The sequence below is a fragment of the Sorex araneus genome, chromosome 1 (assembly GCF_027595985.1).
Source record: "Sorex araneus isolate mSorAra2 chromosome 1, mSorAra2.pri, whole genome shotgun sequence".
Classification (NCBI taxonomy): Eukaryota; Metazoa; Chordata; class Mammalia; order Eulipotyphla; family Soricidae; genus Sorex; species Sorex araneus.
In genome coordinates this window covers 194,245,192-194,270,922 of record NC_073302.1, presented here as the reverse complement: position 1 = coordinate 194,270,922, position 25,731 = coordinate 194,245,192, and the positions used below count along the sequence as shown (strand labels likewise).

The 25,731-nt window shown below is 64.7% G+C and overlaps 1 protein-coding gene across 2 annotated transcripts; it reads right to left on the bottom strand.

Moving 5' to 3' along the window:
• Nucleotides 1-341: 341 nt before the first annotated feature.
• On the bottom strand, nucleotides 342-25,382 carry SLC6A3 (solute carrier family 6 member 3). 2 transcript variants are annotated; one of them, XM_055147663.1, is made up of 16 exons: nucleotides 25,244-25,314; nucleotides 24,609-24,678; nucleotides 23,559-23,880; nucleotides 22,388-22,519; nucleotides 19,198-19,420; nucleotides 13,990-14,128; nucleotides 13,731-13,865; nucleotides 13,240-13,343; nucleotides 12,915-13,039; nucleotides 10,455-10,567; nucleotides 9,850-9,978; nucleotides 9,497-9,596; nucleotides 5,943-6,043; nucleotides 4,237-4,404; nucleotides 2,886-2,957; nucleotides 342-1,050 (listed from the first exon to the last, which is right to left on the bottom strand). In XM_055147663.1, the coding sequence occupies exons 3-16, from the start codon at nucleotides 23,842-23,844 to the stop codon at nucleotides 1,027-1,029; spliced, it is 1,851 nt and encodes a 616-aa protein (XP_055003638.1). In that variant the 5' UTR covers nucleotides 23,845-23,880; nucleotides 24,609-24,678; nucleotides 25,244-25,314; the 3' UTR covers nucleotides 342-1,026. The 2 variants fall into 2 exon arrangements, with proteins under 2 accessions (XP_055003638.1, XP_055003637.1); XM_055147662.1 differs by lacking the exon at nucleotides 24,609-24,678 and having other exon boundaries at nucleotides 25,244-25,382.
• Nucleotides 25,383-25,731: the final 349 nt, after the last annotated feature.

Sequence of the window (25,731 nt, the reverse complement as noted above, 5' to 3'; positions counted from 1 at the left end):
ATGGGCGTGGCCGGTGGGCTGACTGGACCGGAGTGGGCGTGGCAACGACAAGGGCGTGGTCCATGGATGGGCGTGGCGACGACAGGGTGTGGTCAGTGGGTGGGCGTGGCAATAAGGGGTGCAGCAGAGAATGGGCGTGGCCTGCGGGCAGGCAGCCCAGAGCAGTGTTGCTGCGGCATGAGGTGGGCGTGGCAACGACGGGGTGTGGCCCCCGGGTGGGCGTGACCTGTGGCCAAGGTGACTGTGCTAGGGTGAGGGCATGCCCCCGGAGGGACGAGGAAGGAGCCCCCGGGACAGGCCGCAGGTGAGCAGTGCCAGCGCTGGTGGCAAGACGCACTGGAGCCGGCAGTTCCCAGGGGGTCTTTATTGTCGGGACGCCTGCACAGAGCGACTACAGGGACACACAAGGAAGACACGGCTGGGAACGCAGCACAGCTCCCGGGAGGAGGGGCGCCGCGCCCGCTGCAGCCCCTGCCTCCCGGCCAGCCCCCGTTCCCACCCAGTCCTGCCGGGGGCTGCATGGCTCAGGGTTGGCAGGACGCCTCTCCCGCCGGTGGTGAGGTGTGACCCAGGACTGTAGCCCCAGAGGCCGCCCACGGCCCCAAGAAGCTCTGCAGCTGAGGGTGCATGGGGGTCTGTGCCCCCAGCGCCGGAGACGGGGGCTGATGAGGAAATGGGGTCGCCCCCGGGTCCAATGTTCTGTCTCAGTGCCGAGGAGGAGCCGGGCGGGGCCCCGGAGTGCCCGCCCCGTGGGCAGGTGGGTGCACGGCCCCTCCATCCGCCCTGGACACAGACCCAAGCACTGCAGACAGGGCTATGCAGAGGGGCTTCTGAGTGACAGCGGCACCGTGCTGGGGCCTGTGCTTGGGGAACGGCAGCTGTGGGAAGGCGCCACAGAGGTAGGACAGGGGACAGACGAGGACGCAGACAGATGAGGAATCTCCTGCAGCGTGCGCCGCCACGTGGGGCCTCGTCCCGGGAAGTGAGTCGGGCTGGTCACCTCCAGCGAGCTGAGCCTTGCGGTACTCACACCACCAGCCAGTGACGGAGCTGCAGGAGAGCAGAGGATCACACAGGGAGGGCCTGCCCCCAGCTGCTCAGCCCTGCGGGGGCGGGCAGGGCAGGGCAGCCCACGCAGCTGCTCCCAGGGCCATGGACAGACAGCCCCGCCCTGTGCGTCTTGGAGAGCATCTGGCCTGCAGCTGCACTTGCCCCAGCAGAGTGGGGGAGGAGGAGAGAGGAGGGGAAGGGAGAGGGGGGAGGGGAGGGAGGACAGGAAGGGAGGGGAGAAGATCAGAGGGGAAAGATAAGGAGAGGAGGGGAAGAGAAGAGGGGAGGGGAGGGGAGAGGAGAGGAGAGGCTAGAGGAAGGGAGGGCAGGATAGGAGGGGAAGGGAGGAGAGGAGGGGGGCGGGCAGGCTGGCCCAGGGGAGGGCAGGGGAGCAGCTTCCAAGCCCTCCCAGCTGACCCCTTCACTCGGCTGCACTGGGGAGGGGGAGGGGGTGATCCTGATGTCCCAGCCCTCTCCTGTCACCCAGGGACTGCGCTGCATGGGGACCTGGCTGTCCAGGGACAAGTGCTCGTGTGCGGTGGGGACAGGGACACCGCGAGATGGGGACGAGCTTGGGGCCAGCACCCCCCTTCACCCACTGGACGCAGGCGCAGAAGGAACCAGCTGCCCCGGCCCCACGGCTGGTCCTTGTGCTGCAGGGGTGGGTCCACCCTCCACACAGCACCCCTCCGCCCCAGCGCAGTTCCCAGGCGGGCTCGAGCGAGGATAGGCACATTGGGGCGAGCAGGAGCCCGAGCAGCGTGGCCACATGCCGCAGGGCGTGAGACCATGTGTGGGGGTGGCACCGGGGCGCAAGCAACAGCGGCCAGGACCATGGGCCAGTTGGCCGGCATGTGGGCCGTGGGAAAGGCCATGCGTGTCCACACTGCAGGAAGCGAGCGGCCCCCGGAGGCTCAGCATGTGGTGTGAAGAGGCAGCAGGCGCGGCTGGAGGCTCGAGGCGCAGAGACACAGGACAGGGCCACGGAGCCAGGACAGGCGAGAAAAAGCTCCGGGGCACAGAGCCACCAGGGGGCACTCGGGCAGCCTGCAGGCGGCAGCACCCTGGCAGGGCTGAGTCCCGGGACCCGCGCTGGAGAAGCAGGTGCAGGGCAGCAGGGCTGCAGACACACTGGGCTGGTGTGGCGCCCGCCAAGGCTCTGGCTGACACGGGCAGCTCCCTGCAGAGCGGGGCGTCAAGAGGCCGCAGAGGAGGCTGGGGCAGAAGGGGCAGCAGTGGCCGTGCAAACTGCCGAGGGACCCGCGGGACGAGAGCCAGGGTCTCGCGTCCACACCGAGACAAAGTCTGGATGGAGCACAGGGACGTCAGGCCCAGACGCCAGCAGAGGGCCCTCCCCGCACCTCCTGTGCTCAGCACATGGATAGGCGATAGGAGAGGAGCATGTGAGAGGGGACTGCAGCGCAGCAGGGAGAGGTGAGGGCGCACGGGCAGGGGGAGGAGGGTGTGCGGGCAGGGGAGAGGCGCACAGATGAGAAGGGTGTGCAGGAGGTTCTGCTCGACCGTCACAGGTGGGTTGAGAGGTGACGCACATTCAGCTCAAGGCCACTCGGAGAAAGTGAGCCGGAGCGAGTGCCTGCGGGGCTGGTGCCAGCTGGGCGCCTGTACCCAGAGCGCGGGCAGGGCGCGGGCAGGGGCTGGCACATGGTGCTGGCAGCTGCGTGTGCCCTGCAGAGGTTGGGTCCCACATGGCCATGGGTGCGCCTGGCCTTGGCCCAGCTGCTGCCCCGCTGGGCGCTGCTCCCCCCAGGCTGTTCCCAGCAGCCTGCCCAGCTCTGCCCCTCCTCTCCTGGCACTCTCCACCCCGCGGCACCCACCGTGAGCTGGCGCACCTCCCCGCTCTGCACCAGCTGCCGCTCCTTCTCAGGCGTGATGGCGCAGGCCAGTTTCTGGAAGGGAAGGAGCGAGGGAGGGGGCTCGGGTGGGGTCCCACAGAGCTGGCAGTCCCTCGGGTGCAGGCCTGGTCTCCTGGCACACAGGCTGCGTCCAGCAGCACCACACCCCCAGCTCTCCACACGCATGTGTACAGACAGCCACGCATGTGTCAGCATCAGACACTGCACATGTGGGCACACACATGCACGCACACAGGACACGTGGGAAGGCACATGCATGCATGGGCCAGGTGCAGAGCCCCATGCCCACGCAGGGTGGCAGCTGCGCCTTGGCATGGCCTCTGGGTACAGCTGCCCAGGGACAGCAGCGGTGCCCCAAGTCTCTGACCTGAGGCCGTTTCTCTCCTCCCAACTCCCAACACCCGTGTCCCTGAGGCTCCGTGGGGCCTGTCTCCCACCTTACAGCAGCGGGATCCCCCCTGGTGGCCCCGCCCTCCTGGCATGGCCCCTTCTACCTTGCCACACACCATGCACGAGAGTGTTGGTGCCCGGCCAGGCTAGAGGACAAGTCCCCAGAGACTGACCAGCAGTGGGCAGGACCCTGGACCCCTTGACCATTGGCAAGGTACCGGCGGACCTGGAAAGGGCTAACATCTCTTCCCTCTGCTCTCTGGCCTCAGTCTGAATTCTAGTGTAACAGAGAAGCAGTCTTCCCTTTCTGGCAGGTCCCAGCCCACTTGCCTTTGAAATGCAGACATCCCCTCACCCCTCCTATCACTCCAGGCTGGGGGGTAACTTATGGAGCCTGCAGCTTGGCCCTGCATTCCTCCTGACCGTTTGGTTTACAGACTCAGCAGAACCAAGTATTCTTTGACGTTTTGCTGTACCCTCCTGTATTTTTCTTTCCCCCACTGATGACTTCTCTGTAGTGAGTTCATTAGAGGTGTATACTTAGGATAGCAAATACTGACGCTTAGCTGTTGCTTTTGCCAGAGCAAGCGGGTAGCCCTCCACCAATTTAGAATTCCTCTCACCAGCGCCTCTGAATATTCAAGAATATTCACACACACACGCACAGCAGCGAATGCACACATAGATGCACATGTGCACAGTAGGTACATGCAGACACACTAGCCAGCATGCACACATGTGCACAGCAGCTAGTACATGCCTGCACAGTCACAGGCAGACACGGGCACACAGGACTACATGCATGCAGGGTGAACATGTGGGCACACACTGAGCTGTGCTCCTCACTCCTGCTGCTGGGGGTCATCACAGGAACACCCCGGGACACACACACGGGAGGGAAGTCCCCGAGTCCCACACGCACCTCCCGCACGGAGCCGGGCAGGCTGCAGAGCTTGTAGGCGGCGTAGATGGGCACCATGGACATGGAGGAGGCAGCAATGGTCCAGCCCAGCGTGTTGGCCCAGTCAGGGAACACATAGGCCCCATAGTGCGGGGGCCGGAAGGTCACGATGCTGACCACGACCACGAACTGAAACAAGGGGCCAGGCAGGCAGGTGAGGGTTAGGGTTAAGGGGAGAGATGGGTGCTGGGTGAGGCCGGGTGCCTGGCTGGGCACACACTCGGGGATCCAGGCACTCAGTCCTCACTGGTCATCGAGGCAGCTAGTGGGTGCTGCCTCCCACTGGAACATTCCTGACTCCTCCAGAAGCTTCTCCTGTGATCAGGGGTACCTGCCTGTCCACACACCAGTGATGACACTTGTTAGAAAGACCCTGGAGTGCCCTGGGGAGGGGGCCGCAGTGGTAACACACTGCCCCCTCCCATCTCTGCATTATGCTCTGCTCCTGATGTCCATTTCTTCCCATCCCAACACCCGTCCACCCATCCATCCATTAGCCAGTCATCTTTTCATCCATCCATCCATCCATCCCAACCATCCTCCCACCATCCACTCATTCATCCATAATCCATCCACACATCCATCCACTATCCACCCATTTTTCCATCATGCATCCACCCATCCTCCCACCCACCCGTCCGTCCACCCACCCATATCACCCCCTTCAACTCCATTCTTGCTTAAAAACAAGACAGTCCAACACAGGCCAAGTGAAATCCAGGCCCAGGTCTGCACGATGACCTGGTAAGACGTGAGGCCTGGACCGAGTCCCCTTGCTGCCTACAAACAGGTCTGCTGAGCTTCCGGGCCAGACCTCAGAGCCTCACCACAACAGCCGACTGTCCAGGGCAGGGCGGGGCTTACGGGGACACATTTACGTTCCCTAGAGGCCCCTTATCAACAACTTCTGCCCTTCATGCACAAACATGTTCACATGTCAGTGTGCTGCCCTGTGTAAGGCATGTTCCATGTGCTATGTACCCTCATGTGAGACAAGCCCATCCGCATGCCTCCATGGCTTCTACATGTGCGCTACATGCTTGCATGTGATCCACACCCATAGCACGTGTACTACAAGGGTCAGCTGGGTTCTCCCCTCCGAGGTCAGGAGGGCAAGGAAGGTCCCCCCAAACAGATCACAGGCTGACCGGTGCGGCCCACACCCTCCTCCCCACAGAACTGGCCCAGGGTCCAGCTGCCCTAGAGGGTGGGCCCAGGCTCCAGGCTGCCCCTCTGCCCCCTACCCTAGGTGCTGAGTGGCGGGCAGAACTGTAGGGCAGGGGACCAGGTAGAGAGGCCCCAAAGACCTCTCTGAGGGGACGGTGCTCAGCCCGCCCACTAGTAATGCCCCCAGGGCTACGTCTGTCCTTGCCCTCAGGCAGAATCACTTTCTTGTGCCACCTGGAAGCGGCAACCCCGGATGGGGCAGCTGCCACACGGACAGAATCCCAGGCCTGGGCCCTATTCCACAGCACGGGGCCCACCCCAGCCACCCCTCAGTGCAGCTCACGCAGCAAACCCAGAGGTACCACTCTGGACCCATGGGCAGGATACTGGGTGGGACCCGGTGGGTAGGGGAGGGATGTGGGCACTGGGTACTGGGTGGGACCACGGGCGGGGTGGGCCGTGGCGGGCACCCTGGCCTGGGCAGTGACGCGGGGCCTTACCAGCAGGAAGCAGGGGCTGACAAACTTCCAGCAGAGCCGCCAGTAGAGGCTGGGCCGCTGCCCTGTCATCTGCTTGATGTCTTCGCTGAACTGGCGCACGCCTGCAAGACACAGCCTCAGGGTCAGGCTGGCAGCTGACACAGCTCCCAATTCCCTGCGGGGCTCAGTCCCCACCGCACACTCCCAGGGATCCCCAAGCCTGGCCTCTCAGCATCTGGTGCCCCCAGCAGCTTCTCTGGGCACTGCAGGCTGGCATTGGAGGGGGGTTGTCTGTCTGCAGACCTGCTGTGGAGGATCTGCTACGGGATCTAACATAGGGCCCTGACAAGGGGATCTATGCAGAGACCTGCCATGGGATCTCTGTGGGGAATCTACCGCAAGGATCTGCTGCAGGATCTTCTGTAGAGAATCTGCTGCAGGGACCTGTGACAGGATCTGCTTCAGGTGATCTTTAGTGGGGGGTCTAGTGGGGATTGGCTGTGGGACCTGCGATGTGGGATCCACTCTGGGAGATCTGCTATGGGGGAATATGTGGGAGAATCTTCTGTGATATTCTGTGGGGGAATCTCCTAGGGACCTGCTGTGGGGATCTGCTATGGGGGGGTCTTCTGTGGGGACCTGCTGTGGATCTGCTGTGAGGACCTACTGTGGCGACCTGATGTCGATTTGCTGTGAGGGATCTGCTATGGGATTTACTGAGGATCTGCTGTGGCGCTGCTGAGGGATGTACTGTGACCTGCTGTGGGGACCTGCATGGGGATCTGCTGTGGGGAATCTTCTGGGATATCTTCTGGGGAGATCTGTGAGGGGACCTTCTGGGGGTATCTACTGTGGGGACCTGCTGGGGGTTCTGCTGTGGAGACCTGGGTGATCTGCTGTGGGATCTGTTGTGGGGAATCTGCTGTGGGGGATCTGTTGTGGAAATCTGCTGTGCAGACCTTCTGGGGGATCTGCTGTGGGAGTTGCTGTGGGAACCTGCTATGGGGATTTGCTGTGGGGATGTGCCTTAGATCTGCTGTGGGGGATCTGCTGTGGGGATCTGCCGTGGATCTGCTGGGGATCTGCTGAGGGGGCCTCCTGTGGGGGTGTACCCCGCTGTCTCTGGCCTGGCTGCTGTGGGGCCTCTCTGGGTTTCCTCCTCCTGTGCAGGCTTCTCTGGGGCCAGCAAGCAGCTGTGGAGCTGCTTCAGGGAAGTTAGATTTCAGGCTGGTGTTTCCTCCTCTGGGACAGAGAAGGGGCCTCTGCCCTGTCAACGGAACATAGGGTCCTTGGCTGCATGAGGACCCGTGAGCGGGATTTGTGACACCCTAGGTCATTCATATGAAGCAGGGCCCAGGTGTAACCCCTAGGGGGCTGCCAGATCTCTGCTTTGCAGAAGAGAATGAGAGACAGACGAGCAGCCTGCCTGAGAGTGTGAGAATGTGGGGGAGCTCCTGAGGCCTCTCTGAAATGACGCTAGGCATCCCAGGAGGGGCTACAGCAGGGTTGGGTTCTGACGTGTAGATAAGGCTGCCTCCTCCCACAGGTGGGCTCACTCCCAATCTCCAGAGGCTCAGTCTGGGCAAGGTGCAGTCTCGTCCCCAGCTGATGAGGTGCCTGAAGGCGGGGGAGCCCCATAGGGGATGGCTGGCTCGTCACAACCTGTGTCCCATGGAACATCCCTGTCAGTGAGGATGTTCCAGCCACCACCACAGACACCACTTCTCAGTGTCCAGGCAGAAGCACCCACAGGACTCTCACAGGCTCACTCAGGGCTCAACCAGGGTTCACATATCACAGGGTTCACTCAGGGCTCACAGGGTTCTCCCAGGCTCACTAAGGGCTCACAGGCCTCTCACAGGACTCAGAGCTCCCAGGGCTCACTTAGGGCTCACAGGACTCTCACAGGCTCACAGAGCTCTCACAGGACTCACAGGGCTCTTACAGGCTCACAGGGCGCTCACAGGGCTCTCACGGGCTCACAGGGCTAACAGGGCTCACAGGGCTCTCATGGGCTCACAGGGCACTCACAGGGCTCATAGGGCTCTCAGAGGCTCACAGAGCTCACAGGGCTCTCACGGGTTCACAGAGCTCTCACAGGGCTCATAGGGCTCTCAGTGGCTCCCAGGGCTCCCAGGGCTCTCCCAGGGCTCCCAGGGCTCTCATAGGCTCATAGGTCTCACAGGGCTCTCACAGGGCTCACAGGGCTCTCACGGGCTCACAGAGCTCTCACAGGGCTCTCACAGGCTCACAGGACTCACAAGGCTCTCACAGGGTTCCCAGGGCTCATAGGGCTCACAGGGCTCAAAGGGCTCTCAGGGCTTTCAAGGGATCTCATAGGGCTCTCACAGGCTCACAGGGCCCTCACAGGGCCCTCACAGGGCTCATAGGGCTCTCATAGGCTCACAGGGCTCTTACAGGGCTCACAGGCCTCTCACAGGGCTCACAGGGCTCTCACAGGGCTCTTATAGGATCATAGGGCTCACAGGGCTCTCACAGGGCTCACAGGGCTCTCACAGGCTCACAGGGCCCCTGCTCATAGGCTCATAGGGCTCTCACAGGGCTCTCAGAGGGCTCCCAGGGCTCATAGGGCTCACAGGGTTCACAGGACTCTCAGGGCTCTCAAGGGCTCTCACAGGGCTCTCAGGGCTCTCACGGGCTCACAGGGCTCTCATAGGGCTCACAGGGCCCTCACAGGGCTCACAGGGCTCACTCAGGGCTCACAGGACTCTCACAGGCTCACAGAGCTCTCACAGGACTCACAGGGCTCTTACAGGCTCACAGGGCTCTCACAGGGCTCACAGGGCTCTCACTCACAGGGATCACAGGGCTCTCACAGGGCTCATAGGGCTCACAGGGCTCACTCAGGGCTCATAGGACTCTCACAGGCTCACAGAGCTCTCACAGGACTCACAGGGCTCTCACAGGGTTCACAGGGCTCTCACTCACAGGGCTCCCAGGGCTCTCACGAGCTCACTCAGAGCTCACAGGACTCACTCAGGGCTCACAGACTCTCACAGGTTTACAGAGCTCTCACAGGGCTCTCACAAGGCTCTCATGGGCTCATAAGCCTCTCACCGGCTCACAGAGCTCTCACAGGGCTCATAGGGCTCTCAGAGGCTCACAGAGCTCACAGGGCTCTCACGGGCTCACAGGGCTCTCACAGGGCTCACACAGGGCTCACAGGGCTCTCACAGGCTCACAGGGCTCTCACGGGCTTACAGGGCTCTCATGGGCTTACAGGGCTCACAGGCTCTCACAGGCTCACAGGGCTCACAGGGCTCTCACAGGTTCACAGGGCTCTCACGGGCTTACAGGGCTCACAGGGCTCTCACAGGGCTTATTCAGGGCTCACAGGGCTCATAGGTTTTTCACAGGCTCTCATGGGCTCTCACATGCCACACAATCACACACTCTCATGGGCTCACAAGACTATTTCATGCCACATGATCATACATGATCCTATGGGTTCACATATGCCACATGGTCACATGGGCTCACAGGGGTTCACGGGGCTATTACATGGCCCATGATCACACACGCTGACACAGGCTCACACAGTGGAGTGTCCTCACCGTAGAACCAGGCCACGCCGATGGCCTCAATGAGGACGCCGAACAGGATGGATGTGCCTGCCGCGAAGTGGTCGAGCAGCGTGAAGACATAGATGCCGCCCTGGAGAAGCGGAGCTGCTGCACTGGGGGCCACACGCGCTGCACCCGCCAACACGTTGGGCTCAGGGACCCTCAGGCCTTGGGCCTCTGTGCCAAGGCGACCCCCTGGGCAGACAGGTCTGAGGGTCACCCAAAGCCACGCGGGGCAGGGTCTGGGGGAGGCGTCTGCCCCTCAGGTTCTCTGCTGTATCTGCCCTGCCTAGCGGGCCCCGGGGGAGGGGGAGGGGCTGCTGGAGCACGGGGCTTGGACCTACATTGGTGACACAGAGCAGCGAGAGGAGGAAGGTGGCGAGCACGACGGCCAACGTGAAGAGCTCGCGGTGGCGGCGCAGCAGCTGGAACTCGTCCACCAGCCCGGTGATCACCGACTCCATCCCGCCCATCTGCACACAGACACGCCACTGCTGCCTCCTGGCCTCCAGGCGTCCCCCTGTCTCCTGCCTTCTCTGGCCCCTGCGGCTCCCTCAGCCTTCCACCTCCCCAGCCACCACAGGACACCCCTCTCCTCTTCACAGGGTGGTGGCCGGTATGAGGACACGGGGGTGGAGTCAACCAGGTATCACCAGGGGGCTGGGTCTCGGCTGACCCACAGGGGGGCTCGGCTGAGGAAGGCAGCAGCACCTGCAGCTTGGGAAGACCCACGTGCACACGCGAGGACACGGAAACACACATGCAGACACACACGGGCACACAAGGCACACACGTGGGCACACATGCATGCCCATCCCCGTGTCCAGGTGCACACATGCACACACAGGGCTTCAGCGGCCAGGTCTCAGTTCTGCTAGTGCCTTCTGACTCCAGCCCCGGGGTCAGGAAGGGAGGGAATGGGGTCTCCGAGGGCCCCCGCCACACTCACGGCACTGTCGATGCCCAGTGTGAGCAGCATGATGAAGAAGACCACGGCCCAGGCCGAGGACAGCGGCAGCGTGGCCAGTGCCTCAGGGTAGATGATGAAGATGAGCCCAGGGCCTGTGGGCAGAGACTGTGTCACCCATGGTCACACACACTGTCCCCCGCAGTGTCCCCCATCACCTGTGGCCAGTCACACCTTCACCCTCAGTGTCACTATCACACTATCACCCAGTGTAACCCCATCAAGCAGTCACCACAAGCCGTGTCACAGCTGTGTCATCAGCTGTGTCACCCACAGGCACCCCATCAGCTGTGTCACCCACAGGCCCCCATCAGCTGTGTCACCCACAGGCGCCCCATCAGCTGTATCACTCACAAACGCCCCACCAGCTGTCACCCACAGGCGCCCCATCAGCTGTGTCACTCACAAACGCCCCATCAGCTGTGTCACCCACAGGAGCCCCATCAGCTGTGTCACCCACAGTCACCCCATCAGCTGTGTCACCCACAGGCGCCCACCAGCTGTGTCACCCACAGTCACCCCACCAGCTGTGTCACCCACAGGCGCCCATCAGCTGTGTCACCCACAGTCACCCCATCAGCTGTGTCACCCACAGTCACCCCATCAGCTGTGTCACCCACAGGCGCCCCATCAGCTGTGTCACCCACAGGCGCCCCATCAGCTGTGTCACCCACAGGCGCCCATCAGCTGTGTCACCCACAGGCGCCCCATCAGCTGTGTCACCCACAGGCGCCCCATCAGCTGTGTCACCCACAGTCGCCCCATCAGCTGTGTCACCCACAGGCACCCCATCAGCTGTGTCACCCACAGGCGCCCATCAGCTATGTCACCCACAGTCACCCCATCAGCTGTGTCACCCACAGGCACCCATCAGCTGTGTCACCCACAGGCGCCCCATCAGCTGTGTCACCCACAGGCGCCCCATCAGCTGTGTCACCCACAGTCACCCCATCAGCTGTGTCACCCACAGGCGCCCATCAGCTGTGTCACCTGTCACCTGTGGCCAGTCACACCTTCACCCTCAGTGTCACTATCACACTATCACCCACAGTGTAACCCCATCAAGCAGTCACCACAGGCTGTGTCACAGCTGTGTCATCAGCTGTGTCACCCACAGGCGCCCATCAGCTGTATCACCCACAGGCGCCCATCAGCTGTGTCACCCACAGGCGCCCACCAGCTGTGTCACCCACAGGCGCCCCATCAGCTGTGTCACCCACAGGCGCCCCACCAGCTGTGTCACCCACAGGCGCCCACCAGCTGTGTCACCCACAGGCGCCCACCAGCTGTGTCACCCACAGGCGCCCCATCAGCTGTGTCACCCACAGGCGCCCATCAGCTGTGTCACCCACAGGCGCCCACCAGCTGTGTCACCCACAGGCGCCCACCAGCTGTGTCACCCACAAGCTCCCCATCAGCTGTGTCACCCACAGGCGCCCCATCAGCTGTGTCACCCACAGGCGCCCATCAGCTGTGTCACCCACAGGCGCCCACCAGCTGTGTCACCCACAAGCTCCCCATCAGCTGTGTCACCCACAGGCACCCCATCAGCTATATCACCCACAGGCACCCACCAGCTGTGTCACCCACAGGCACCCACCAGCTGTGTCACCCACAGGCACCCCATCACCTTGTCACCCACAGTCATCCACTTGCACCCCACCCCATTACTTGTGGTCACACAGGTCCCCATGTCACCTGTGTCACCCTCGTCACAGCCCACAGCTGCTCCTCCCTGCTCCTGTCCCGGGCACAGTGGAGGGCTGGGGTGTGAGGATCACCCTCATGCCACCTGCAGTCAGAGCACCCGTGACACGCACAGGAAGCCCCGTCCCCACGAGGACACAGGGCAGGGGAGGTTCTGGGGTGACAAGGAGCAGGGGGCTCTCCTGACAGTTCTGTGACCTCAAATGGCCCCAAAGATGGGGACAGACATGCCCCCAGGCCCACTGAGGGGCCACTTACCCTCTGGGCCCCCGCCCTGCAGACCCAACGGGTGCCCCGGTCTGGGCTCAGGACTGGGCCCAGGTCCTCGGGCTGAGTCGGGGTGAGTGAGTGCTCAGGCCCGGGCAGAGCTTTCCTGTCTGCCCTTTGCCAGAGTAAGGGGCAAGTGAGGGTGAGGGGCCCCGAAGGTGGGAGTAGGAGGCGGGGGAACAGCGGGTGGGGGCGGGGGCCGCCTTTCCTGCCCCGGACACTCAGTGCTTCCGCCCACGGCCCTCCTGCAGGCAGACACAGGCAGGGCAGCTCCTGGGGGTCCCGGCCCGAGGTCTGGCCTCCCGATCCGTGCCTGGGCTCCCCGCACCCCTGCGCACCCGGCCCCCATCTGGCTCCCTGCACCACGCATGCCCCCCTCGAGGGGCTCCCTCTCTGGGGGCCGAGCAGGAGGGCCCCTCCCCGGGAGGGGGCAGCCCCTGCGAGGCCCGGGGACAGCGCTGGACTCACCGTCCTTGGCCACATCCCCGATGGGCACGTCGTGCTTCTGAGCCATGTAGCCCAGGAAGGAGAAGACCACGAAACCTGAGGAGAAGCTGGTCAGCGAGTTCACTGAGGTGGTGACGAGGGCGTCTCTGTGGGCAAGGGCACGCGAAGTCAGCGCCCACACGCCCTCCCCGCTGCTGCCCCTGGACGCCGCACATCCATCAGCCTCGCCCAGCGCCCGGGGCCCCCTTCAGCCCCTGGCCCCAGGCCCCAGGCCCCTAGGTCACCTCCCCGCACCCAGCACAGACCCTGCTGGCCCCCGTGTCCGCCCGCCCCAGCACGGCCTGACCTGTAGCAGTCGTTGGTGAACTTGTTGTAGCTGGAGAAGGCGATCAGCACCCCGAACCCCACACCCAGCGAGAAGCAGATCTGGGTGGCCGCGTCGATCCACACCTGTGTGGAGCCGAGCACGCGGGTCAGTGGCCACTCCCCATGTGGCCCTTGGGGGGAACCTCGTCTCGTCAGACGCGTGTGTGTGTGTGTCTGTGCGGCCACCCCCGGGACGAGCCTCACACTCGCCACACAGCAGCTGCAGGCTGACCTCGAGCCTGGGACAGCTGCCGCAGGCACATGGCACCCGGGAGAGAGGCACGAGGTGAGCACATACTACATGGCAAGTACATGACACACACGTGACCATACATGATGAGCACATGGCACACACATGACCACACAGTGAGCACATGGCACACAGATGACCACATACAGTGAGCACGTGGCACACGCATGACCACATGTGGCAAGCACACAGCACAGCCCACGAGGGCGCTCCGGACTCACGGAAGCCTCGCAGAGCCGGTGGAAGTCCACGCTCAGGTAGGCCCGGATGCCATCCATCGCCCCCGGCAGCGTGATGCCGCGCAGCAGCAGGGCGAACAGGACCATGTAGGGCATGGTGGCCGTCACCCACACCACCTGCGGGCGGCCGCTCACTGCGCCACGGGCCCACGGGCGGCACACCTGCCCCACCCCCACGTGGCGGCACCCCGCCCGGCCCCCACAGAGCAGGGCCCCCACCCGCATGGCTGCGCCCCCTGACCTTGCCCGAGGTCTTCACTCCCTTCCACAGGCTGAAGTAGAGCAGCACGATGACGAGTACCAGGCAGGCCGTGAGCTGCCACCGGGGTGGGCCCAGGTCCTCGATGCCTCGGCTCTGGTGCAGGTGCAGGACCGCACGCCTGGGGACGAGGCCTGAGGGTTTGGCTCCTGCCCCGGCACCTCCTCACCCCTCCAGTGAGCCCCGCCAGTGCCAGCCTGGACCCTGCCCCAGTGCCCAGTGAGCCAGGCCAGGTATGGGTGAGGGCAGGGGCAGGGAGAGGGTCGGGGGAGGGTCAGGGAGGGTGGGGAGGGTTGGGGGAGGGTCAGGTCAAAGCAAGGTCAGTGCAGGGTCAGGAGAGGGTGGGGGAGGGTCAGGGAAGGGTTGGGGGAGGGTCAGGTCAAAGCAGGGTCAGTGCAGGGTCAGGGGAGGGCGGGGGAGGGTCAGGGAAGGGTTAGGGGAGGGTCAGGTCAAAGCAGGGTCAGTGCAGGGTCAGGGGAGGGCGGGGGAGGGTCAGGGGAGGGCGGGGGAGGGTCAGGTCAAAGCAGGGTCAGTGCAGGGTCAGGGGAGGGCGGGGGAGGGTCAGGTCAAAGCAGGGTCAGTGCAGGGTCAGGGGAGGGCGGGGGAGGGTCAGGGGAGGGCGGGGGAGGGTCAGGTCAAAGCAGGGTCAGTGCAGGGTCAGGGGAGGGCGGGGGAGGGTCAGGTCAAAGCAGGGTCAGTGCAGGGTCAGGGGAGGGCGGGGGAGGGTCAGGTCAAAGCAGGGTCAGTGCAGGGTCAGGGGAGGGCGGGGGAGGGTCAGGTCAAAGCAGGGTCAGTGCAGGGTCAGGGGAGGGCGGGGGAGGGTCAGGTCAAAGCAGGGTCAGGGGAGGGTCAAGGGAGGGTGGGGGAGGGTCAGGGAAAGGTCACGGGAGGGTGGGGACAGTCAGGGGAAGGTCAGGAGGGTCAGGTCAAAGCAGGGTCAGGGGAAGGTCAGGGGAGGGTGGGGAAGGGTTAGGGAAGGGTCATGAGAGGGTGGGGACGGTCAGGGGAGGGTCAGGTCAAAGCAGGGTCAGAGGAAGGTCAAGGGAAGGTATGGGGAGGGTGGGGGATGGTCGGGGAGGGTCAGGTCAAAGCAGGGTCGGGAGGGGAATGGGAAGGGGGAGGGTCAGGGAAGAGTAAGGGGGTGCTGGGGGAGGGTGGAGATGGTTGGGGGAGGGTCAGGTCAAAGCAGGGTCAGGGGAGGGTCAGGAGAGGGTGGGGGAGGTCGGGGTGGGTCAGGGAGAGTAGGGGGATGTTGGAGGAGGGTGGGGATGGTCGGGGGAGGGTCAGGGGATGGTCAGGGAAGGGTGGGGGAGGGTCAGGGGATGGTCAGGAGAGGGTCAGGGGAGGGTGGGGGAGGGCTAGGGGAGGGTGGGGGAGGGCCGGGGAGGGTGGGGGAGGGCGGGAGAAGGTGAGTGCCCAGGTGCGGGCTCACAGCACCCCCTCTGTGCCCTGGCCTTTGGCCCTGTCCTTGGAGGCCGGGGGAGCAGGCCGGCACAGAGGCTGACTATTCCCCAATCCGTACAGGGCACAGGGCACGCCCAGGGCCCAGCTGTCCCTGCAGGGCCCCTCACACACCGCGCAGCCCCATTTCGGGTGGACCCCGCCAGCCCCGAGCCTGATGGCAGACCCACCCAGCGGGCACAGGTGGGGCGGGCGAGGGGCCGCAGGAATAGGCTGAGCTGGGGGTGCCGAGGACCGAGCTGGCATGGGGGCGGGACAGACGGGACAGAGCCCCAGCCCCCCCCCCCCAGAGCAGGGCTGGACCGGCCCAGTTCCCCGACCACAGGACCCCTGAGGGACAAGGCTGTCCCAGACACGGGCGCCTCCTCCCCATCAGCAGTAGCGCCTGAGGACACAGCAAGTCACACTCAGGAGCAGAGCCCACAGTTGCCTACCCAGAACACACACCGCGCACACACGCGTCACCAGGGACACAAGCCATGCCCACACTCAGCCACCACAGACAGGCGTGTCCACACTCAGCCACCACAGACAGGCGTGTCCACACTCAGCCACCACAGACAGGCGTGTCCACACTCAGCCACCACAGACAGGCGTGTCCACACTCAGCCACCACAGACAGGCGTGTCCCACACTCAGCCACCACAGATAGGCGTGTCCCACACTCAGCCACCACAGACAGCCGTGCCCACACTCAGCCACTACAGACAGCCATGTCCACACTCAGCCACCACAGACAGGCGTGTCCACACTCAGCCACCACAGACAGGCGTGTCCACACTCAGCCACTACGGACAGCCATGTCCACACTCAGTCACCACAGACAGGTGTGTCCACACTCAGTCACCACAGACAGCCATGCCCACACTCAGCCACTACAGACAGCCATGTCCACACTCAGCCACCACAGACAGGCGTGTCCACACTCAGCCACCACAGACAGGCGTGTCCACACTCAGTCACCACAGACAGCCGTGTCCACACTCAGCCACCACAGATAGGCCATGCCCACACTCAGCCACCACCGACAGGCCATGCCCACACTCAGTCACCACAGACAGGCGTGTCCACACTCAGTCACCACAGACAGGTGTGTCCACATTCAGTCACCACAGACGTGTCACTCAGTCACCACAGACAGGTGTGTCCACATTCAGTCACCACAGACGTGTCCACACTCAGTCACCACACGCAGGCCATGCCCACACATGCTCACCACAGACAGGCATGTCTATACTCAGTCACTGCAGACAGGCATGTCCACACTCACTCAACACACATAGGCATGTCCACACTCAGTCACCACAGACTGGTGTGTCCACACTCAGTCACCACACGCAGGCCATGCCCACACTTGCTCACCACCGACAGGCGTGTCCACACTTAGTCACACACAGCTGTGTCCACACTCAGTCACCGCAGACATAGGTCATAGGCACACTCAGTCACCACAGACAGGCCATGTCCACAGGGATGAGTCACCACGCACAGGCCATGTCTACATGCATGAGTCACCACGGACAGAGGCTGCTACTATGTGGCTGCAGATGAGCAGTGACTACCCTCCGCCACATCATGTGACAGGAGAGGACATGACGTCAGCCGCCAGGACAAAGCCACTGGTGCAGGACATGAGCCCCAGAGGAGTCCCCAGAGGGCTGGGTGGGCTGTGGCAGGGGAGGGAGTCTGCGGGCCTGGCACAGAGTGCCCTGGGGAACACGCCCGCGGCTCTGGGCTGTGGCGCCTGGAAACAGCCACGTGTGGGGCTCAACACACTGGCCCTGAGACGCTTCCTGAAAGGCCGGAACGAGGGGCCCCCGTGGGAGCTGCAGCAGGACACCCACGTGGGCCCTATGAAGACAGTGGCTGTCTTCAGCGGGCTCAGCGGTGGCTGGAGGGTAACTGAGGGGCCATGAGATGCTCCGATGGCCTCAGCTGGATCCAGCACCAAATCTGTCAGGCCACACTGGGTGGAGTATTTCTAGAAGTGACCCCGGAGCCCCGAGCAGCGTCGCGGGAGGCCCCCAGTAAGAAATTAAGAGTGTCCAGAGCGGGAAGGGTAGTCGCCTTGCAAACAGAGCCAGGAGGAAGTCCTGAGCACTGTTGGGTGAGGACCAGAAACCAAAACAAAACTAGTAAGAATCCTGTGGCGCAGGAGTGAGTGAAGCAGGAGGGCCGAGTGGGGCGTGCCTGGGAGAGCGAATTCTAGACGTGCCACTGGGAGTGAGGCCGCAGGGCGTGTGCGCCAGTCCTGAGGGAGCCCAGTGCCTGGCTTCCTCCCGGGAAGGCAGACGAGCCAGGAGAAATGCAACAGACACATGCGTCCGAGACCACTGTGACACAGGATGGGGCGGCAGCGCCGGGGAGGCAGTGGTCAGGAAGAGGCATACGCGCTGCCCACCTGCCACACGGACTCTCCTCTGTTGGGAGGCGTCCGTGCACCTCAGGCAGCCACCTCGGATGCCGGGAGGGCAGCGGGGGAAACGCAGCTGGGCTCGGGGAGACCGGCCTAACTGGCTCATCACCAAGCCACAGCAGGCCTGTCCCACACTGACCCTAGAGCGGACCACGCCGCGTTCACTCACAGGCCAGGGACATGGAAGATGGCTCCTGGCGTTCCTCACTTGCCATCCCTGCACAATCCTCCCCTGACCCTGCACCCCTGCACAACCCTCCCCTCACCCTGTACCCTGTATACAACCCCTCTCACCCTGTGCACACACACCCTCACCCTGCACAAACCTCCCCTCACCCGGCACCCCTGCACAACCCTCTCCTCAACCTGCACCCCTGCACAACCCTCCCCTCACCCTGTACCCTGTATACAACCCTTCTCACCCTGTGCACATCCTCCCCTCACCCTGCACAAATCTCCCCCTCACTCTACACCCCTGCACAACCCTCCCCTCACCCTGCACCCCTGCACAACTCTCCCCTCACCCTGTACCCTGTATACAACCCCTCTCACCCTGTGCACAAACACCCTCACCCTGCACAAACCTCTCCTCACCCTGCACCCCTGCACAACCCTCTCCTCACCCTGCACCCCTGCACAACCCTCCCCTCACCCTGTACCCTGTATACAACCCCTCTCACCCTGTGCACACCCTCCCCTCACCCTGCACAACCCTCCCCTCACCCTGTACCCTGTATACAACCCTTCTCACCCTGTGCACATCCTCCCCTCACCCTGCACAACCCTCTCCTCACTCTACACCCCTGCACAACCCTCCCCTCACCCTGCACCCCTGCACAACCCTCCCCTCATCCTGTACCCTGTATACAACCCCTCTCACCCTGTGCACACCCTCCCCTCACCCTGCACCCCTGCACAACCCTCCCCTCACCCTGCACCCCTGCACAACCCTCCCCTCACCCTGCACCCCTGCACAACCCTCCCCTCACCCTGCACCCCTGCACAACCCTCCCCTCACCCTGGACCCCTGCACAACCCTCTCCTCACCCTGCACCCCTGCACAACCCTCCCCTCACCCTATACCCTGTATACAACCTCCCCTCACCCTGTGCACACCCTCCCCTCACTCTGCGCCCCTGCTCCCATCTGCCCAGTCAGCAATTCCCAGGCCCCACATCCTGAGGGCACAGTCTGGGTGCAGGGCCCAAGGGGAGGAGCCTGTACCCACCACCTGTCAGCCTCTGGCTCAAGTTTCCCTCCTGGAGGCCGACGCAGGGGTGCGTGGGTGCGTGGGCTCCCACGCTGGCACTTACTCGAAGTACTCGGCGGCGGGCGTGGCCCGGAAGCTGGCATTGAGCCCGTCGCTGGCGTTGGCGCGCGCGTCGGAGCAGTTGGCGCTGTTCCAGGTGTTGTTGCAGTGGGTCCAGGGCAGCTCCAGGGTGAAGGAGGAGAAGAGATAGTGCAGCGCCCAGGCGATGATGACGTTGTAGAAGAAGCCCACGTAGAGCGAGATGAGGATGACAGTGAAGCCCACCCCTGGGAGGGCGGGCAGGTGTCACTGCTCGGCACTCGGCCCTCGATGCCATGGGCCAGGGGCAAGGTTGGCCCCAGCATGTGCGCTCAGCTTGGGCCTCCTGCAGAACCCAGCCACCAGCACCCCCCACGGGCACAGGGCCACCAAGGCCTCAAAGAACCACCAGGGACACACGGGGACACAGACACCCAAGTCACTCAGAGGCCCCGGGGACACCTGTGCCAACAGGCACCCGGGGGGCCGGCATGTTCCAGGTCTTCCAGGGCCACCCAGAGCACTGAGGGACGATGAGGCTCACCCAGGGTCACAGGCAGACATGGCTACTCATGACCATCTGTCTGCCTGTGGCCACCCCAGTACCCAGGACCCCCACCTGATCCACGTCACCAGGACCCCTACAGTGATGCACACGCCCAGGACCCCCGTAGTGAACCACGTCACGCAGCACCCCCACGTGATCCACATCCTACAGGACGTGATCCACGTCACCCAGGCCCTACCAGACCCGCCCCCACTTGCTAAGGCTGTCCAGGGTAGTCAGGACATGCAGGCTACCTACTGCTGATAGCTGTCTCCGGGGTCACGGGAACCGGGTCAAGTCTTGGAGGGGGCTTGGCTGCGGGGAGCCAAGGGTTAGAGAGCAGGGCTATGGCAGCACGCGAGGGGCCGCAGGGAGCCTGTGTCTCCCGTGGTAAGAGGGGCTGCAGGGAGCCTGTGTCTCCCGTGGTAAGAGGGGCTGCAGGGAGCCTGTGTCTCCCGTGGTAAGAGGGGCTGCAGGGAGCCTGTGTCTCCCGGGGCAGCAGGCGAGGGGCGCGGGGAGCCTGTGTCTCCCGTGGTAAGAGGGGCTGCAGGGAGCCTGTGCCTCCCGGGGCAGCAGGTGAGGGGCGCGGGGACCCTGTTCCGTGGCCCAGGTGCTCCCGTATCCACGGGGGACAAGCGCTGTCCCATCCCTATGACCGGAGAGCTCACAGGCTGTCCTGCATCCCCAGGGCTGTATGCAGAGGACTCCCTGGGGCCACTTTGAGGCTCACTGGCACCCGCCCCTGCTGCGCCCGTCCACCCCACCGGTGGCCAGGAGGGACACGAGCACAGCCAACCCTCGGAGAAGCTGTTTTCATCCTTAGGCATTTCCTGGGTGGCAGTGTGAGGCGCGCAATGCTGCACAGCTCCCACACAGGGCTGGGGAAGGCCGAGGCCAGGGTGCCCGGGAGAGTGCTCGGTGGCCGGGGGTGCCCGGGAGAGTGCTCAGCGACCCAGGGTGCCCTGGCCAGGGGTGCCCTGGGAGATGCCTGGTGGCCTCAAGGGCGGCCCCTGCCCTCTGGCAACCCTTCTCCAGTGAGAGCGGGCACAGGGCCGCAGCTGGGGCTGGCGTGCGCCCTGAGCTGGTGGCCAGGGCCGAGGGGGGCCTGAAGCTCCGTGAGGACCCCGTGGCTGGCGGCTGGGAGATGCCTGCCTCAACTTTCACAATCCAACTGTCCTTCAGAGTCTGGGAACTGACGCCAACAGGACCCGTCCACGGCCTCCTGCAGGCAGCTGTCGGTGGCAGCCCGCGGCCCCGGGCACAGTTCCCTGGGCACAAACCTCCCTTCAAGGTGCCGCTCGCCGGCTTTGATCCCTGCCCAGCCGCCTGTGCGGGCTGCACGTTCCAAAGTTCAGGAGCCGTTTCTGTGGCCTTTGCGTCCCGGAAGGCCCCCCCAGCCCCCCGCCCCCCTGCCCCCCAGCTCGCATACAGGCTCTGCAAAACTCCACCCCAAGCTCTGGGGCAGCAGGCCCAGCCCACGGAAGATTCCAGAAGGGAGTTGAGTCCACAGGGCCCGCCATCTCTGAGACAGGCTGGGCCTGCCCACACACTGAGGAGCCCCCGCTCCCACCACTGCTGGGACACTGTCCATGCACGGCATAAGGGGCCCAGACCCCTGGATGATGTCGGCACGTGTACAATGCTCTCAGGTCCACACCGTCATCAGGAAGGAGCTGGGCACTAGGAGCCTCCCAGCAGTGGGCAGAGGCTGCCCTGACTGTCTGTGAGTGCGGCTGGTCCTGGTGGAAATCCTGGTGGAGGTGTGGCCCTGGCAGTCACACTTGGACATGCACAGCTCAAAGGGAGTTGCCTGAGGCCTGAGGGAACTTTGCAGTGGGGCCTGAGCCTCCACACCACACTGATTGTGAAAGCCCCCAGAGGCCCCACTGGACATCGGGGGCAAGAGATAAGGACACAGGACACAGGGAGGTGTGGGTAGAGGTGAGAACAGGGAGGTGAGTACGAACAGACGGTGTGAGCCAGGAGCGAGAACAGGAGGTGTGATCAGGGAGGTGTGAGCCAGGAGTGAGAACGGGAGGTGTGATCAGGAAGGTGTGAGCAAGGTTCGAGAACGGGAGGTGTAATCAGGAAAGTGTGAGCCAGGAGTGAGAACAGGAGGTATGATCAGGAAGGTGTGAGCAAGGAGTGAGAACAGGAGTGTGATCAGGAAGTTGTGAGCCAGGAGTGAGAATGGGAGGTGAGATCAGGAAGGTGTGAGCCAGGAGCGAGAACGGGAGGTGTGATCAGGAAGGTGTGAGCCAGGAGTGAGAATGGGAGGTGTGATCAGAGAAGGTGTGAGCCACGAGCGAGAACAGGAGGTGTGTGGAGGAAGGTGAGACTAGGAGGAGTGTGCCAGGAGGTGAGTAAGAGATGTGTGCAGGAGGTGAGAGAAGGAGGTGAGAACAGGGAGTTGGGAATAGGTGCATGCAGGGAGGTGAGCTTGGGAGGCGTGGGAGGGCACGCAGGGCCTGCCGTGCCTGGGTGTGGGGGACCCTCGCTGGAGGTGACCGCCGTGGTGCAGGGAGCAGGTCCCATGATCGCAGAGCCTGCTCTGGCTTGGGGCCCGCGTGGTGGCTCAGCACCCCTTGGCGGGCCCCCTGGCTGCCCTGAGTCTGGGTGGGCTGGCGAGAGGGGCCCTCGGCCGCCGGGCCGGGCAGAGGGCGCCTACCTTTGAGGAGCGGGCAGATCTTCCAGACGCCCGCGGCGCCCTCACGGTTGAACTGGCCGAGCGCGAGCTCCATGTAGAACAGTGGCATGCCCGCGATGAGCATGAAGAGCAGGTAGGGGACCAGGAAGGCACCTGCGGGGCGCAGGGCCAGCTGCAGCTCCCGAGGGACCCCCGGCCTGCGCCCCAGGGCACTCCATGGGACTCCCCAGGTAAAGGGCCGGAGGGGCCAGGCCTCAGCTATGCCTCAGGGAGGGCCCCGGGCCGTGCAGGGGACGCAGACACTGGCCTGCCAAGGACAGCAGATGGCAGCCTGCCTGGGGCACCCACAGACCCTCCCAGGGTGGGGCTGCAGGGCCTCTCCCCCCAGGCCTGTCCCCCCACCCGCCTCTCCCCCAGGCCTTTCCCCCCTAGGTCTCTCCCCACAGGCCTCTCCCCCCAGGCCTCTCCCCCCAGGCCTGTCCCCTGCAGGCCTCTCTCTCCCCAGGCCTCTCCTCCCAGGCCTCTCCTCCCCCAGGCCTCTCCCCCCAGGCCTCCCCCCCAGGCCTCTCCCCCCCAGGCCTCCCCACCCCCGCCTCTCCCCCCCAGGCCTCTCCCCCCAGGCCTCTCCCCCCCAGGCCTCCCCCACAAGGCCTCTCCTCCTCCCCCCCGCCTCTCCCCCCAGGCCTCTCCCCCCAGGCCTCTCCCCACCAGGCCTCTCCCCCCAAGGCCTCTCCCCCTCCCCCCCCCGTCTCTCCCCCACCAGGCCTCTTTCTCCCCCATCTCTCCTACCCCCAGGCCTCTCCCCCCCAGGCCACTCAAAGGTCTCTTCCCCTCAGGCCTCTCCCACCCCAGGTCTCTCCCCCCATCTCTCCCGCCCCCAGGTCTCTCCCACCCCCAGACCTCTCTTTCCCCAGGCCTCTCCCCCCCAGATCTCTCCCCACCCAGGCCTCTCCCCCCCCTCCGCCCCGTCTCTCCCCTACTCCCGACCCCATGCCTCTCCCCCCCAGGTCTCTCCGGGCCCCAGGCCTCTCCCGCCCCCTCCCCAGGGCCTCGCAGCCCTTCCAGCCCCCTCTGTCTCTGGCCCAAGGTGCTGCCGCCATCTGTGGCCACGGCACCCCATCCTCAGGGGCGTCTGCACCACCCACTGAACAGTGCTTGCTGGGGGGCAGATGGCCAGTGGGGTCGGCCTCACCTCCGCCGTTCTTGTAGCACAGGTAAGGGAAGCGCCACACATTGGCCAGGTCCACGGCGAAGCCGATGACCGAGAGCAGGAAGTCGATTTTCTTGCCCCAGGTCTCCCGCTCGGGGGGCTGTGCCGGCGTGTGGGGGGGGCTGATGAGGGTGGACGTGGTGAGCTGCACCCCATTCTGCTCTTTGACCAGGACCAGCTCCACCGCCTTGGGTCCCATGGGGTTGGGCTCCTGGGCTGGGGCCACCACAGGGGACATCAGGGCCACTGGGCATTTGCTGAGACTCATGGGCAGTCCGGACAGATTCACGCACCGTCCTTGGGTCTGCAGGGGAACAAACACATCAGACCAGGCTCGGGGTCCGGCCACAGGGGCAGGAGGGGCACAGTAGAGGCGGGGGCTTCGCAGGGCAGAACACACCTCTCCCAGTGCCTGAGGGCTGATGGCATGAACATGCAACACGTGCACACACATGTGTACATGCAACACACGTGCATACGCAACACATGTGCACATGCAATACATGTGCACATGCAACACGTGTGCATACACTGCACATGCAACACAGTGCACACACAACACATGTGCACAAGCAACACATGTGCACAGCAACAAACGTGCAATACATGTGCATATGCAATACATGAGCATACGCTGCACACACAACACACATGCACACACAACACATGTGCATCCACTGCACACACAACACAGTGCACACACAACACACATGCACATGCAACATTTGTGCATAGGCAACACATGTGCATATACTGCACACATACACATGCAATACACGTGCACATAACACAACAAGCAAGTGCAACACTCGCATACACAACATGCGAGTGCATAGTGTGCAGATACAACAGAGCATAACACAGTGTAGCACAGCACACGTGTATGTGTGTACATTCAGCATATGCATGCAATGCCCACACAGGCGTGCATTGTCCACATGCTACATGCCCGTGCATGCGATGTCCCCATGCTCACACTGGCACATTCATGCACGGCATGCACCACCCATATGCCAGCACAAGCTCACATACGTGTGCGATGTCACATGCGCGCAGGTAGTGCACGACACAACCGGGCGGGCACTGCCCGGAGGAGCTGCGGCTGCCGGAGTTTGTTGAAGAAAATCTCACACTAGAAGCTTCTGCTGCAGCTTCCGGGGGCGGGGGGGGGGCGAGCTCGGAAGGAGGGGATGGGGACTGGGCGGGGGGGGGGGGGGGGGGGGGGGCTGAGCGACCCTTCTGAGGCCCGAGTCTTCAGGCACCAGAGACAAGCGGGCCCCAAACCCCTTCGTCGCTGAGCCCCGAGGCGCTGCGGGTGGGGGCTGGGCCCCCGCTCCCCGCCAGCCCCTCGCCAGCGACCAGGAGTCTGAGATCTCCCGCGCGGCTGGTGGGGGGGTCTCCGGCGTCTGTGCCCGGCGAGCCCTGCTCAGCCCCTTCGCAGAGACGCGGGCCGCCGAGCCCCCAGGTTCGGAGCCAGGCAGGAACCCCGCACACGCGGGCGCTCGGCTCCGGACCCCTTCGAGCGCGAAGACGCGCGCGCGGCTGCCGGCGACTTTTGGAGACGCCCCGACGGTGCCGGCCGGCCGGACGCCCCTCGGCCCGCAGCCCTCGAGGCCCGGGACGCTCGAGCTCCGTGCGGGGAAAGGCCCGGCGCGGGGCAGCCTTACCTGCGCACCCGGCTCGCTCCTGCGCTCCCGCCCCGCGCCCCGCCGCGCTCCGGGCTCCGGCTCCGCTCGCTGCGCGGGGCGGCGCGGCCGCGCCTCTTATCGCGCCGCCAGCCCGCCACGCCCGCCGTCGGGGGCGCCCGGCCGCTGGCTCCGCCCCGCGCCGCCCCCGGGCGGGGGGCCCGCCGCTGGCCTCCCCGCCGCGCGGCCAGCGCCGCGGCACTGCCCGGCCCGCGCCCGGGCCCGCGCCCCGGCCCCGCGCCCCGCGCCCCGCGCCCCGGCCCCGCGCCCCGTGTCCCCGGCCCCGCGCCCCTGGCCCCCGGCCCCGCGCCCCGCGTCCCCGGCCCCGCGCCCCGCGCCCCCGGCCCCGCGCCCCGTCCCCGCGCCCCCGGCCCCGCGCCCTGGCCCCGCGCCCCGCGGCCCCGGCCCCGCGCCCCCAGCCCCGCGCCCCGGCCCCGCGCCTCGTGTCCCCGGCCCCGCGCCCCCGCTCA

Excerpts from the sequence above, each read along its gene's own strand:
- SLC6A3 (XM_055147662.1), bottom strand. The coding sequence starts at position 23,844 with ATGAGTCTCAGCAAATGCCCAGTGGCCCTGATGTCCCCTGTGGTGGCC. Across the intron at positions 14,129-19,197 it reads CCCGCCGCCGAGTACTTCGA|GCGTGCGGTCCTGCACCTGC; the intron begins GTAAGTGCCAGC and ends CCTCGTCCCCAG. Across the intron at positions 6,044-9,496 it reads CGGCGTGGCCTGGTTCTACG|GCGTGCGCCAGTTCAGCGAA; the intron begins GTGAGGACACTC and ends TGTGTCTTGCAG.